General features: G+C 65.0%; 2 protein-coding genes across 9 annotated transcripts; both read right to left on the minus strand.

Annotated features, from left to right (window-relative positions):
- Positions 1–91: 91 nt before the first annotated feature.
- MAMDC4 (MAM domain containing 4) lies at positions 92–11,161 on the minus strand. 6 transcript variants are annotated; one of them, XM_070518326.1, is made up of 30 exons: positions 9,862–11,161; positions 9,127–9,234; positions 8,879–9,052; positions 8,673–8,798; positions 8,358–8,488; positions 8,188–8,272; positions 7,905–8,030; positions 7,595–7,732; positions 7,414–7,502; positions 7,155–7,328; positions 6,749–6,833; positions 6,475–6,654; positions 6,020–6,148; positions 5,740–5,871; positions 5,505–5,629; positions 5,314–5,425; positions 5,028–5,144; positions 4,701–4,835; positions 4,445–4,581; positions 4,157–4,376; positions 3,938–4,075; positions 3,670–3,788; positions 3,501–3,591; positions 3,191–3,337; positions 2,881–3,015; positions 2,643–2,770; positions 2,453–2,561; positions 2,166–2,189; positions 1,711–1,865; positions 92–1,570 (listed from the first exon to the last, which is right to left on the minus strand). In XM_070518326.1, exons 1-30 carry the CDS (start codon positions 9,905–9,907, stop codon positions 1,529–1,531), a joined length of 3,657 nt encoding a protein of 1,218 aa, XP_070374427.1. In that variant the 5' UTR covers positions 9,908–11,161; the 3' UTR covers positions 92–1,528. The 6 variants fall into 6 exon arrangements, with proteins under 6 accessions (XP_070374427.1, XP_070374426.1, XP_070374423.1 ...); XM_070518325.1 differs by lacking the exons at positions 2,166–2,189; positions 8,673–8,798; positions 8,879–9,052; positions 9,127–9,234; positions 9,862–11,161 and having other exon boundaries at positions 1,711–1,898; positions 8,358–8,604; XM_070518322.1 differs by lacking the exons at positions 2,166–2,189; positions 8,673–8,798; positions 8,879–9,052; positions 9,127–9,234; positions 9,862–11,161 and having other exon boundaries at positions 1,711–1,898; positions 2,453–2,770; positions 8,358–8,604.
- A 135-nt stretch (positions 11,162–11,296) lies between these two features.
- Positions 11,297–12,843, minus strand: PHPT1 (phosphohistidine phosphatase 1). Of its 3 annotated transcripts, none has more exons than XM_070518333.1 (3): positions 12,596–12,843; positions 12,125–12,404; positions 11,297–11,583 (listed from the first exon to the last, which is right to left on the minus strand). In XM_070518333.1, exons 1-3 carry the CDS (start codon positions 12,753–12,755, stop codon positions 11,439–11,441), a joined length of 585 nt encoding a protein of 194 aa, XP_070374434.1. In that variant the 5' UTR covers positions 12,756–12,843; the 3' UTR covers positions 11,297–11,438. The 3 variants fall into 3 exon arrangements, with proteins under 3 accessions (XP_070374434.1, XP_044634278.1, XP_044634279.1); XM_044778343.2 differs by having other exon boundaries at positions 12,125–12,283; positions 12,596–12,838; XM_044778344.2 differs by having other exon boundaries at positions 12,125–12,249; positions 12,596–12,764.
- Positions 12,844–13,484: the final 641 nt, after the last annotated feature.

Genomic DNA, 13,484 nt, shown 5'->3' on the forward strand with positions numbered 1-13,484 from the left:
GCAAAACCCTGCCTTCCTCTCCCTTGGTGTCTGCCCAGTCCTGGGGTGGTTTCCGGGGGGACTCTTGAGTGGGAGCACCTCACACAGGGGCGGGGTGGGGCAGCACGGTGCAACCCCACGCAGTGGGGCCGGAAGAGAGCAGATGCGGCTCTCGTCCGGCTTGTAGAGAAGCTAATAAATGTGTGCTGCCCATCCTGCTGGTGATGAGTCCTTGGCCTCCCGTCCTCCTCCCCTCAGGCCCAAGGCGGAGAGGGAGGGATTGTTTTCATGACTGACCCCTGGGGGTGCCTGAGGGGCCAGGAAGGTCACTGTCTGCAGGGTCGGCTCCCATGCACTGTCGGCAGGGACAGTTAGTGGCGTTGGCTGGGCTCTTGGCACTGGACTCTTCCCCTCCTGCCCTCCCCTGGTGCTGAGTCCCCGGTCATGCCTTTCCCTGAAGAACCCAGTGGGCCAGGGTGGCTAGGCGGAGCCTTTCTGTGCATGGCAGGAGAGCACCTGGTTGTGCAGGTGTCACCCCTCCCCAGGACAGCCATGCCCAGTGGGGCCTGCTGGGCCAGGCAGGGTGGTGTCCAACTTTCCTCTGGGGAAGATGAGGGCCTGGGACACTCCCTGGGTTAGAAAGACTCAACTCCTGTTTATGTGTAGGCGCACCAGAGACTTTGGCACACCTCTGGGGGGACCCCCTTCACCCCCAGACCCTGTGAGGCCAGGGGGGCAGGAACCTCAGCTTTGCCTTCCAGTGACCTGCTTAGGGGCAGTATGGGGCACCAAGTGGTCTCTGCTTTGAGACGTGTCATTCCAGGGACAATGTGGACCTTCACTGTGGGATGGTGGACATGGGATCCTTACTGTGGGATGGTGGATGTGGGGACAATGACCATGGGGTGGTGGACATGGGGACCTTTGTTGTGGGACGGTGGACACAGGGACCTTTATTTGGAACTGTGGACATGGCAGGGCATCCGCCCACCAGAGCAGCTCCATGCCACCTTGGACCCAGTTAAGTGTCTGCTGCTCAGTCTGTCCCCTGCGTCTGTGGGGATTTCTCTGTCCTAAATCAGATGCAGAATTACCCACTGCACCTGGGGCTGGACACAGCTTGGGTCAGATTCCCAACAGGTTGGGAACCTGGGGCCGGTCTAAGTGTTGGGGTGCCTGCCTTGTCTGGAGCAGTGGCTTCTTGGGGTCCTACTGTGTGTACATCCTGGCGTCTCTAGCCCCTGTCCCTTTCTGGTTTGGCCCGCCTGTTTTCTGTCACTTGAGTCACTGAGATGTGGGAGGTGCCCCCAAGCATGTCCACTCAGGCAGGTTGGGTTGGATGCGGGATCCCAAGGAGCCCAACTTTGCGCTGACAGGCAGTGCATACACAGACCTCAGCCAGCAAGAAGGGCTGCCCTGATGGGCGTTTATTGTCAGCGTGAGGACCGTGTCTGAGGTGCTGTCTCTGCAGGGTGGGGGCACGTGGGGTCTTGGTGCGTCCTGGGTGCGGTGGGGGCTCCTGTGACTAACTGAGGCCTTTCTGAGTCGTCTACTGGTCGTTGGTGACCGACACCGGCAGGATGACACCATCCTAAGAGGGAGGGAAGGAGCTTCGTGACGGCCGGGCAGCAGGCAGCTGGGAGGGTCCTGTCCCACTGCTTCCTGTTCGTGATCAGGCTGAGCGCGGGGTGCAGCAGCTCCTGCCCACCGCCCCCAGCCAGGGGCTCCTACCGCATTGAAGAGAATGTTGTCAAAGCCTGGGGCTGCAGCTGCCCTCTTGGCCCCAAAGGCACAGTCCCCCTTCTTCCACAGCCAGTGCCTTCCCACGAGTGCCAGCAGTACCAGGAGCACGAGGAGGAGGAGGGCACCGCCAACCACAGCTGGCACTGTGGCCTGAGATGTGGCCACTGCCGCATCCCCTGTGGGTACAGGGCATGTGACTCTGAGACTCGAGCCCTCCTTGTCAGCCCCACACCCAAGGTGGACACCTGGGGCCAGCTGGTCCCTGCTCCCGCAGAGGGCTTTGGGGTCCACTCTCCAAAGGAGGGTGCCACTCGTGCCAGCACAAGGCTCCAGGCTGAGGCTGGGACCTGGCAGGCTGGCAGCTGCTGGCAGCACACCTGGGGGACTCACGGCCCCAGGCTAGACCACCCTCAGCGTGCAGCAATAGCGAGTGCTCCAAGGACTGGAACGGGTGGCTGCCGTCTGGCCTGACCCGGCACCTCCTCCAGGGTCCAGCCCACCCTGGAGTGCAGAGGCCCAGGGAGGGGCCAGCGCCAGCTGACACGACTCCTGAGGGACCAGGCACAAGGGATGGCCCAACCCAAGAGGGGAGGGGACAGTACAGGATTCAGCCTTGGCAGCTCTCCTCAGGCCAGGAACGGGGCCACTGGCAGCCACATAGGCCACGAGCCACTAAGCCCGACTAAGGCCCAGACCCAGAGCAGGGCCAGCTGCCCTGGGCAGGGCTTACCCTGGCTGGGTGCAGGCAGCTGGCAGCGCTGCCCGGCCAGATACTCAATGTCATCCAGGGCAATGGGCCCCAGGGCTGGCTGGCCACCCAGCGTGGCTTCAAACACGATCTGATGGGTGGAGAAAAGAGGTTGTGTGGATCCGAGGAGAAGGATAACCCCGCCTGAGCCTCTGAGGTCTCCTGGCCTCACCTGGAACTCCTCAGTGCTGGCCACTTCCAGGCGGCTTTCCAGCCACTGGTGCCGCAGGTGCCCGCCCGCTCCCCACAGGACCAGCTGGCCCTGGGCACTGCTCAGGAGCACCCTCAGCTCACCCTTGTCTGAGGGTAGGGGGCCAGGGTGGGTCAGGTCCTTGACCCAGCATGTGACGGGGCTGCCCCTGGGCCCTGCTCCCCCCGCTGCCCAGGCGATCAGTGCTGGTCTGACTCACAGAAGTGCTCGGGAAAGCCCATGTGGTACCAGAAGCGGAGGCAGGAGACCGCGGTGGGAGGCAGAGGCTGGCTGCGCAGCCAGGCCGCCCGGCCCCCAGGCCCCAGCACGCCAGTTTCAAAGAGAGCAAAGTGGCCTGGGGATGAGAGAGGGCGAGTGCCTGGCTGACCAGATGGAGCACCCCCACCCCCTGACTTGGGGCCTCTGACCCTGATGGGAGCCTGGATGAGCGGAGCCGGTTGGCCCTGGTTGGGGTGGGGCGAGTACCCCTGGGTGTGTCTCTGGGGTCCCTTCGCCCAGCTCAGACCCACCTGCCTCTGTGCCCAGGGTGTGGTCCACACTGGGCTGGGGGTAGCGGGAGGGTGTGTCTCCACTGCTCCAATCCCAGCTGTATCCGCCCAGGCTGGGCCAGGGCAGGTGGCTCCAGCCACACAGGCCAGCCTCAAAGTCACAGGAAGCTGCAAGGACCTGTGCGGTGAGTGGTGTGGCCCCCGGCCCCCCATCCCTGGGGCACCACCACTGCTGGGAGCAGGGGTCAGGCCAGGCGTCTTGAGGTCAGTACAGAGCTGGTACCACCCATGAGCCATAGCAGGTCCTGGGGCCAGGTGGCAGGGCTCCCACCTGGCCGAGGGCAGGGCCCGTCCTGGAGGAGCAGGTCGTCCAGAGCGATGTAGGAGTGCTCCACGCCGGCGGCCACAGCCTCAAACACCACCTGGGCAGGCACAGGGCAGAGTAGCCTCACATAGTCTGGAGCCTTTGAGGGTGAGGAAGGACCCACCTGCACACTCACCCTCCAGGCCTGCTCAGCCTGTACATCCACGCTGCCCAGGCGCCAGGCAAACCCTCCATGGGCACTGATGCTGAGCACCTGGCGTCTCCTGGCCTCCTCCACGTGGACCTGCAGGGTGCCTGCCACGCCAAGCGGCCCGCCCAGATCAGCAGCAGTGGGGGAAGAAGGCCTGCTCAGGGTCCCGCACAGGCACAGGGTCTGGGCTCCCAGTGGCCTTGGCACAGGGGCCTGTGGGGACCATTCCGCCTCTCCTCCCGCAGCTCCTCACCTGGGTTTTGGAGGCTCAGGTGGTACCAGAAGATCAGGCAGGCAGGCTGGGCCAGTGGCCTGTGCTCCTCTGAGATCAGGGAGGCTATGTGGCCGCGGGGCAGGGCCTGTGGGCTCATGTCCACCACCATGTAGTGCCCTAGGAGATGCCAGCGTCAGCCTGCCTGCCCCAGCCCCCTGCCCTGCCTCCAGTCCCTTGGCCCCCTCTCCAGGCCTGTACCCTGAGCCGTCTCCGTGGTGTGGTCAGCACGAGGGCCCCAGGCAGTGTGGCCTGTGGCATTGGTCTGGCGCATCCAGAGGCCCTGGCCCCTGGTGGAGAAGCCACAGGCTGAGTCCTCGAAGGAGCAGCGTTTGGGAGCCCAGCAGGGCCCAGGCCGCACAGCCACGTCATCCAGCGCCATGGTGCCGTGGTACCCGTTCCGGAGGCCCTCGAACAGCAACTGGGGACAGAGGGTGTTAGCCGGCTGGGGCTTTGTCCTGCCCCCACCACCTGGGCACCCCACCTCACTTGGTACTTGGTGCCAGAGTCCAGCTGGTGGTGGAGGGTGGCCCAGGCCTCGTGCCAGCGGTTGCCATGGGTGCCAGAGCGTGACCACAGGTGTGTGTCCACCTCCCCATCCCGTCTCATCACCAGGCGCAGCGTCCCTAGGGGAGGGGCAGGGTGTGGAGGGGACCAAGTCCCAACTTCTGATGGCTTCCCGCTCCCTCCAAAGTCCCTGAGGGGCCGAGAGAGACAGAACTCAAAGCCCCGCAGGGTCACTTACCGATCTGGGGTCCGTGAAGGTGGTACCAGAAGGAGAGACACTCCCGAGAGCCTGCCGGCACCTGGGGCTGGGTGAGCAGCTGGGCACCAGGGCCCCGGGCTGGGGGGTCTGTGGGGTCGAGGAGCATGAAGTAGCCTGCAGAGGGACGCGGGACCGAGCTGCAGAGATGCCAGGCTCCAGGAGGGCGTGGCCCAGTGTGAGCTCGCTCCCTTCACCCCCATGTCTGGGAGCCCCTTGAGGCTGAGAACCCCCCTCTGAGAGCCCCCTGCAGTGTGGGAGTTCCCCCAGTCTGAGAGCTGCACCCCAGGTCTGGACGTCCCGCTGTACCTCGGCCTGTGGTGTGGTCGTACCCAGGGCCATGGCTCTCCATGCGGTGCCAGTGACTGTCTGTGAGGTGGCTGATGTGCCAGCCGCATGTGTCCCGCTCAAAGTTACATGAGATCTCTGGGGGTGGGGCCATGGGGGTCAGCACACTCCGCCCCAGCCCTACACCCCTCCCGAGTCCTGCCTGACAGGGTGGGAGACTTGCCCTCTGAAGCGGGGGCTCCCTGGGACCCCTCCAGGTGGTCTAGGTGGGAAGCCCTGGGTGGGGACTGGGAGCAACAAGAAGGACCTGTGTCTTTCTCGCTGGTCACCGTGGGGCTGCAGTCCTTCATGATCAGGTTGTCCACCCCCGCGCCCTGGTGCCCAGGGCCATCCAAGTCCACCAGGCCAACAAACTCCAGCTTCATGGGGGGCAGATGGAAGGGGCTGTTAAGTCAGGGCCAGCTTTGTTCACCACACCCCCCCGGCTGTCCTCCTCACCCAGAAGGGCCGGTGGCGTGCCCCAAGAAGCACCGTGTCCACCTTCCAGCCTCCGCTGCTGCTGCTTGGGACTTGCCACACCAGCTCGCGGTTGCCATCCTCCACCACGACCAGCGCCAGGAAGCCTGCCAAGGGGGTCACTGTGGGTCTGGCCTGACACCTCCACTGCAGGGCAGACCATGGGAGCTCTCACCCACCCCAGGGCTGAGTAGAGGGTCCAGGGAAATGGTGGTACCTTGGGGGTGACTCTGAAAATAGTAAGCCATGTGGAGTTCACAGCGGGGGCCTGAGGGGCCCAGGGCTGGTGTGAGAACCCGGGCCTCCGCCGTCAGCTGCCCCCAGGCCCTTTGCACGGAAAGGAAGTGCCCTGGGGAAAAGCAAGGCCACTCAGAGCTGATTGCTTCTGGAGACCCCCAACTCAGAGCCCCTAGTGAAGAGAGGCAGAGCAGGGGCCCCTATGGGGTGCAGTTCAGAGGCAGGTTCCAGGCCGCTGGGATGGGGGACTCCGGCCTCACCAGCAGCAGCCCCGCTGGCATGGGTGCTAGGGACCCTGCTTTCCTGGGCCAGGTGACGCCCCCACTGCAGCCGCCCCACGCTGGCATCCTCCCAACCCCCAGCCATGGGGGTCTCGAAGTCCGTGGTGCCTGCAACAGCAGAGCGTGCTGAATGGCCCCAGGGCCCCCCACTCAGCTCTTGTTTTTTTGTGTATGAGGAATACTGTCGCTGAGCTAACATCTGGCGAGTCTTCCCGCACTTTGTATGTGGGTTGCCACCTCAGCATGCCTTGATGAACAGTGTGTAGGTCTGTTCCCGGGATCTGAACGCACGAACCCCGGGCTGCTGAAGCATAAGAGTGCTAACTTAACCACTGCACCACTGGGCTGGCCCCCACCCCCACCCAGCTCAGCTCTTGCAGTGGGGAGGGTCTGGAAGGAGGGAGGACTCCCACCCAGCTCTGACTGCCCCTCACCACACTCCTGCTCGTCCTCGCCCCCCATGCACTGCTGCTGGAAGTCACACAGCTGCTCTGGGGGGACACACAGGTCCCCACAGGAGAGATGTCCTGGCTCACAGAAATCCCAGGGCTGCAGGCTGGATGGCTGGGGCCAGGGCACTGGGGCCCAGAGCCCCGGAGGTGGGCCAGACACCACTGTGGGGACAGAACTGGGGTCAGGGGAGAGTGGGGGATGGGGTGGGGGGAGGGGCTGTGCTTCTCCTTGGTGGGAGGGGCTCAGCAGGCTCACCCAGGACTGGTTTGCAGTGGTCTGACAGGATGAGGTCATCCAGGCCCACAATGCCCCCCGGCCCTGTCTGCCCTGCCAGGACGATCTGAGGGCAGAGGGGGCTCAGGGGGTGCCCCAGCACCCCTCTGTCGTCACCACAATCTGCTCCCTTGAGCCGTCTCCCTGCTGACCCACACCTTGTATGTCACCCGTCACTGGATACTCCTCCCGTCACCACCCCCTGCACTCGTCAGGAGGGATCCCTCCTTCCCCCGGCCTGCTCCCACAGCTCCTAGACAAGCCAGCCAGCTTCCTGCTGAGACAGCCTGGCTGGGCCCCACGCCCAGCTCCCTAAGCTCCCTTCCCCTGCTCTCCCATGCCCCAGCCTCCCCACCTCTGCCCCAACCGCTGCCCTCGCTGGCCTCACCCGGAAGGGGTGCTTGCTCTGGATGTCAACTCGGTCTCGGACCCACATGGCCCCCAGCTCCCCATGACGCCTGCGCAGCAGGACGGGGGCCTGGGGGGCTCCGGGGTCCCCAGTCTGCAGGAGCAGCTGGAGGCTGCCAGCCTCAGAGCCGTGCAGGTAGTGATAGAAGACAAGCTGCGAAGGGACCCAGGGTCAGGGAAGACGCTCCGGGGCCTGGGCAGCCAGCACAGGCAGCCCAGCATCCCCTCACCTGCCTTACCGAGCAGTTGTGGGGGCCTGAGGCTTGGAACTCAGGACTGGACAGGATGGCAGGGGCGCTGGGCTCGGCCACGGAGACCAGGAAGGAGCCTGGGGAGACGGCAGGAGTGGGCCAGGGGGGCCGTGGGTGCAGTGGCCGGGCGTGGGCCTGGGCGGTGGCTGGGAGTCCCTAGGGGCCTCACCCTGTGCGCTGTTCCAGCTGTGGTCACGGCGTGGCCAGGCGGGGCGCTCGGGGCTACTGCTGCTGTGGTTCCGGGCCCAGCCCTCCAAATTGTCCCACAGGCCCAGGCCTGTCTCAAAGTTAGTGGCCATGTGGTGGCCTAGGGTGCGAAGCAGGGCTCAGACTTTGGAGCTGGGCCTCTTTCCCGGGCCCCAGGCCACATGGCTCCAGCTCCAGGGGGACACTAGCTACCCCACCCCGAGAAGGACTGTGCCAAGGGACAGTCCCTCCCGTGTTCTCTAAATGATTCTGCAGCCCCTGACACTGCTCACTGCAGAGAGGAGTGTCCTCATCTGAACCATCCCCACAGTTGTCGTCCCCGTCGCACAGCTGATGGGGCTCCACGCAGGCCTTGTTCTGGCAATGATGATGGCCCGGGAGGCAGCGCGCCTGGGGGGCTAGAGTTGGGGAGGGTTAACCCATCAGCATGGCCCCAAGACCCAGGGGCAGGGGCAGCTGGGGGAGAGGTTCGAGACCATCGGAGCCGGCAGAGAGCAGCGAGGAGCTCTGCAACCCCCTGCCCACCAGGTGTGGGTCCACGGCACGGGGCCTTACTGGGCAGTCCACAGCCCCAGAAGGCCACGTCGTCCAAGGCCACAGTGCCCCTGTGGGTAGCATTTCGGGTAGCAGAGAAGGTCACCTGAGGAGAATGGGGTCATTAGGACCTGAGTCAGGGCTCAGACCCTTCCTGCTTCCCCCACCATCCAGGCCAGCTCCCAGCTCACTCGGAAGTTGCCCCGGATGCGGCCGGTGGCCACCACCAGCTCCTGCCAGCCTGGGCCCCAGGGCCCTGAGCTCTGCCACAGGGTCAGTGTCTCCATACTGTGGGTCAGCTCCAGGCGCAGCTCAGCCACATCTGCAGTGGGCGGGGCCTGGGGCAGCTTAGGCCCCCGGTGGCTCCCCAGCCTGCTGCCTGTGCCCTGCCCCAGGCTCCCTGCCCCTCCTTTGGTGCCTACCTAGTCTCTGCAGCAGTCCCCCTTCCTTTCCTGGTCCCTCCCCTTGGGGTGCCCCCACCTGGGTCCCAGGGCCTGGGTGTGCACCTCCAGAGGCCGTGTGGTACCAGAGCCTCAGCTCACAGGCAGGGCCTGCCTCATGCAGGATGGGAGAGCGCAGGGCTGCAGTGGACACCTCCTTCCCACGGTGCGTGCCAACAGCCATGTACCAGCCTGTCGGGCCCAGAGGTCAGGAGACAGGGCAGGAAGCAAAGAGCCAAGGGGGTGGCAATGGAGACCCACCCAGGCCTCACCCAGGTCGGTGCCGAGAGTGTGGTCTGAGTGTGGCCCTGGACCCTCCAGCACAGCTCCTGCCCGGTCTCGGAGCCAGCTGTAGCCGGAGGTGCTGATGTCCCGCCAGCCACAGGAGTCCTGCTCAAAGTCGCAGACAAAGGGGGCGCCCAGGGTGGGTGAAGCCCCCTGGTAACCTGGGAGAGCGGGCAGTCAGGTGAGCAGCTCGCAGAGGGCTAGCCCTGCCCGATCCGTCCCAGCCCTGGCTTACCGCACTGGGCCTCATCGGAGCAGTCCCTGCAGTCACACACGAAGTTGCACACGGCCTCGCTGGGGGTCTTGCAGTGGTTGGGGACCCAGGCCCAGCCTGGGAACCCTGCTGCCAGCAGAGACAGCCAGGTGGCCTGGGGCAGAATGACTCCCCTCCCGGTTTGCCCAGGACCGTCCCACATCCCAGAAACCCCTCCTACCCGGGCAGCCCAAAACGTTGTTCACCCTGCTTTGGGGCTCAGGCCAGGAGATCAGGCAGAGAGGTTGGCTGGGTCCATAGTTGGGGGGCTGAGACCCACAGAGAACTACCAGCTGGGGGCTCCCTGTCAGGGCCAAGCAGAGCACATCTGGCCCCAGAGGCTGCTGCACGTCAGGATGGGGGACGTGGGCAAGCATGGGACCACGGGTTCCCAATGTGAGAGACCTCCTGGGGAAGGGAGCAGGAGCCCAGCAGGGAAATGGAGGGGCTTCCAAGAGGGTGCTCCCCAAGGGGATGGATCAGTGGGTGGCCCAGGCCCCCTCAGCCTCCATCTGGTCCAAGAGTGGCAGACTAGCATCTGCCTCCAGGGCCCTCCTGCCTTGGGGCCTGGGTGGGACTGGGACCAGGGAGAGCAGAACTCTTGCCCCTTCCCCAGTGGGGCAACCCCAGGACCCCAGGGGCTCAGCCTGGGCCTTGCACTGCCCCTTCCATGCAGGCCCAGCACCTCTGCTTCAGGAGCCGGACCTGATGACTCACCCAGGAGCAGGACCAGGGCGGGCAGAAGGTGGCCAGGCAGAGGCATGGTCAGGCTAGAGGGAATGGGGCCGAGCGGCAGTGCTCCTCGAGGGCCAGCCTGGTGGGGACTTCGCCGGGTTATCAGCCGGTGGCCCTGCAGGGTGACTCTGCTCTCACTGGAGAGTGGGGGCTTGGCCTCTTCTGTACCTGAGGCCCCTCGGCTAGCCCCACCCTGTGCTGACGAGGACGAACATCCGGTTGTAAAAGCATCTAGGAGAGAGGCCCCTGGCCCAGGCTGGCTCCCACCTGTCCAGATCCTTTAGACCGAAGGTCAGACCCTGGGGTGGAGGCCCCGGTGGAGTGGTACAGGCTGTGGCCACTTCTCCTGGGCCTCAGCCCTGCCCGGAGCAACCCCTGCCCCATCTTGGGGGCCCCTAGCCACCAGGGACATCGTCTTCTCCTGTAACTCAGCCTGTGCACCCCTTCACTTACTCACTTGTAAGCAATGGTCATTTATTCATCAACAACGGTCCTGAGCAGTGTGGGCCAGGCACTGCCAGGCAAAGGGGCAGACGAGCCGGAGGCTCTGCTTCTCATGGCACAGACCCCCGGGCAGGGTACAGACCAGGCTCTGCCTGCAATTTACGACTGTGTGACCGTGGGAACCTGTCTTACCTGAACCTCAGTTTCCTCATCTGTGAAACGTGGTCACGATAACACCTGCCTAGAGAGGCTCCCATGAGGCTGCCTGCAAGCTCGCAGAAGGCGCACACGACAGGATGGCAGCCGCGATGAGGAGCACCCATGCTCATGGTGAGCCACGGGGACAGCTGTGCCTCAGCTGTGCCTGGCCCTGCTCTCCCCACATGCCACTTCCACCCCCTACAGCGTGTCCCCCGCAGCCGTGCACTGGGAGGGTCCCAGGAGAGGGGCTCCCAGCTGTAGGTCTGAAGTCTGTTCAGTTTGAGTGGGAGCTGGTGGCCACGGGGCGAGAGCCGCAGGACCTGATCTTGGAAGCAGAGGGTGGTGCGCCACCTCATGTGTGACCTCAGCTGGCAGATCACATGGGGACACTGACGTCAGATGGCCTGGATGGTGGCTGCTGGTGCCCTCCCTGTCCCACACACTGGGATGGCACCCCTGCCTCAGCAGGGTCAACAGACCCGGCACTGACTCCTTGCGCAAGGACTTGTCGGGCCTCCTCCCAGATGTCCTTGGGGATAGCAGCCGCGTGGAGAAGCAATCAGGCCATAAAGGAGGGCAGCAGCCCAGGGGCCCCATGATCAGACCCCAAATGGCTGAGTGTGCACTGCCACTCCCTGGGGCTCTCGGGTGAGGGGCAGCCAGGAGGGGACCTGTAGCCCCCAGGGCTGCCTCTGGCTCTCTGCCACTCACCCACTCTAGTCAGGGGTCTGGAGAAGTGACCAGGAGCATAGAAGCCAAGACACACAGCATCTGAAGACCAGCAGAACTGACAATGCTTTTAATTTCTGTGGGAGAGGTAAATCCAGGCGCTGATGCCAGGCTGGGTCTGTCTCCGAGGCCTGGCCGGGGTGGCACAGCGCTAGGGGGTGCAGCCCAGCCCCTTGGGAGGGGCCTCAAGGGCAAAGTTCTGAGTGGGCTGCTGGAGGTGGCAGCCTCAGGAGGGCCTCAGTAGCCGTCGTCGGCCCAGGTGACCTCGTAGTCGGGGTACCTGGCTTTGATTTTCTCTGTGGAGACGGAGTGTTGGGCACGACCATAACCCTGCAGAGAGAGGGCAGCTCTTACAGCTCTTATCCTGGCTCTGGGTGTGCAGTCAGCAACGACACCCAGGAGCCAGCTCAGGGAGGGGCCCCATCGTCAACCCTGACCACCCTAGGGAGCACTCCTGGGGAAAGGCTGCTGCCAAGGCAAGCGAACCTTGATGCTGGGCCTGCCAGCCTGAGGCCTGAGCTATCCCAGGTGCCAGGAGAGGCTGTGTGAGTGCCCCTGTGTATCACTGGTGGCTTGGTGCAGAGAAAGCGAGGGGCCTCTGAGTGTCACCCCAGTACTAATGGCCTCAGAAAGCTGGAGAACAGCCACAGCCCGGCCACGCCTCTTGGGCAGCAACACGCTTCATGGAGAGTGGGCAGCTACAGGCCCTGGAGTCAGCGTTCTACAGCTGAGATGGGCTGGGGAGCCCTGGCACCCCAGGTCTCCACGCAGTACAGTGGGTGCTCCTGAGAGCTGGTCAGGTGGCTTGCAGGGTGCGTCCCTACAGCCAGAACTGGGGCCCTTGCCGCTCCGGCAGGGGCTGCGGGCTCACCATGGAGTAGCCATACACGTGGATCTTCTTGTCCTGGCTCTGGTGGGAGATGCGCCCACCTCCCAAGCACTCGCAGCCGTAGCCCTTCTTCTGCATCTCGCCGGATACCTTGTCGTAGATGTCGGCTGGGACGGGGAAGGCGGCTCAGCATGGTGGCCCCTGGAGGCCCAGGGGGTCTGAAGCCTCAGTTCTGAGCAGCTCCTTCCCCAGGAGAGAAGCCCCTCCAGGCTGGGACGGGATGAAAGGGAGGAGGGGATGCGCCCGGGGCCGGGGAGCTGGACTAGAAGACAGAGGTCAGGCTTGGCAGCCTTTGCCCTCCAGGAACCCGAATCTTCTGGGTCAGCCCAGTTTGAGACCCGCTATAGGGTCACCTCCCACTACGGCCCCTCAGCCCTGCCCCAGATGCCGGTCGGCCCCGCCCCCGGGCCTCAGCCCCGCCCCCAGCCGCCGGCGGCCCCGCCCCGCTCTCACCGTGGTACTCGGCCCACTTGTAGCCGCGCACAATCTCCTTGCTCTCTCCGGCCGGGGTCCCGGAGGGCGGCGCCGCGTGGACTCGAATCAGCACGTACTTGAAGACGCCATCGGAGTCGATGTCCACATCGGGGATCTGGGCGAGGTCCGCCTCCGCCATGTCTCGGAAGCACGCGTGCCGCTGCGGCCCGCGGCCCTTCCCCGCGAGGCCCGGGCTGCGTTCACAGTGCGGGGCGGGCCGGGGGGGGGGGGGGTCCGTGGCCAGTCCCGTGGGCGCATGCTGCCCGGGCCCGGAGCCTTACCCAATCGTGCTGCCGACTCGCAGCGCCGACGGGCCAATCGCAACCCAGCTCTTTGCGGCCCTGACAGCGCGCGTGTCCCACTTAAAGGGGAACGGGGAACTGGGAACTGGGAGAGGGTGGTGATTAGATCCAGCCGACGGAAAAGTTCCTTTCCAGCGAGGTTGGGGGCAGGTGCCTTTGGGGGTGGTTAGGCGGCCCGTGGGGCCTAAGGGACGCACGCTGGCTCTGACCCCCTCCCTACCGTGACCGAAGGTCCTCCTCCCACCCTGTCCCCCCACCGTGTCCGATGATCTCCCTCCGCCCTCCCCGACCCTAGCCGAGGGTCTCCCTCCGCCGCCCCTACCCATGCCCGAGGGTCTCCCTCCCAGTCCCCCACCGCGTCCGAGGATCTCCTTCCCCCCGTCCACCACCGTGTCCGAGGGTCTCTCTCCGCCGCCCCCCGCCGTGTCCGACTCCCCCGCACAATGAGGCAGCAATGGCTACATTCGAGTTGTTTTACTTGTTCAGTAAGCGCTCGCCCTCTGGAAATAATTCCGGTATTGGTGGTTCCTGGCCGGCCGGCAGGCTCTCAGGAGTGGGGCCGAAGG

The sequence above is a fragment of the Equus asinus genome, chromosome 10 (genome assembly GCF_041296235.1).
Source record: "Equus asinus isolate D_3611 breed Donkey chromosome 10, EquAss-T2T_v2, whole genome shotgun sequence".
NCBI classification, from domain to species: Eukaryota; Metazoa; Chordata; class Mammalia; order Perissodactyla; family Equidae; genus Equus; species Equus asinus.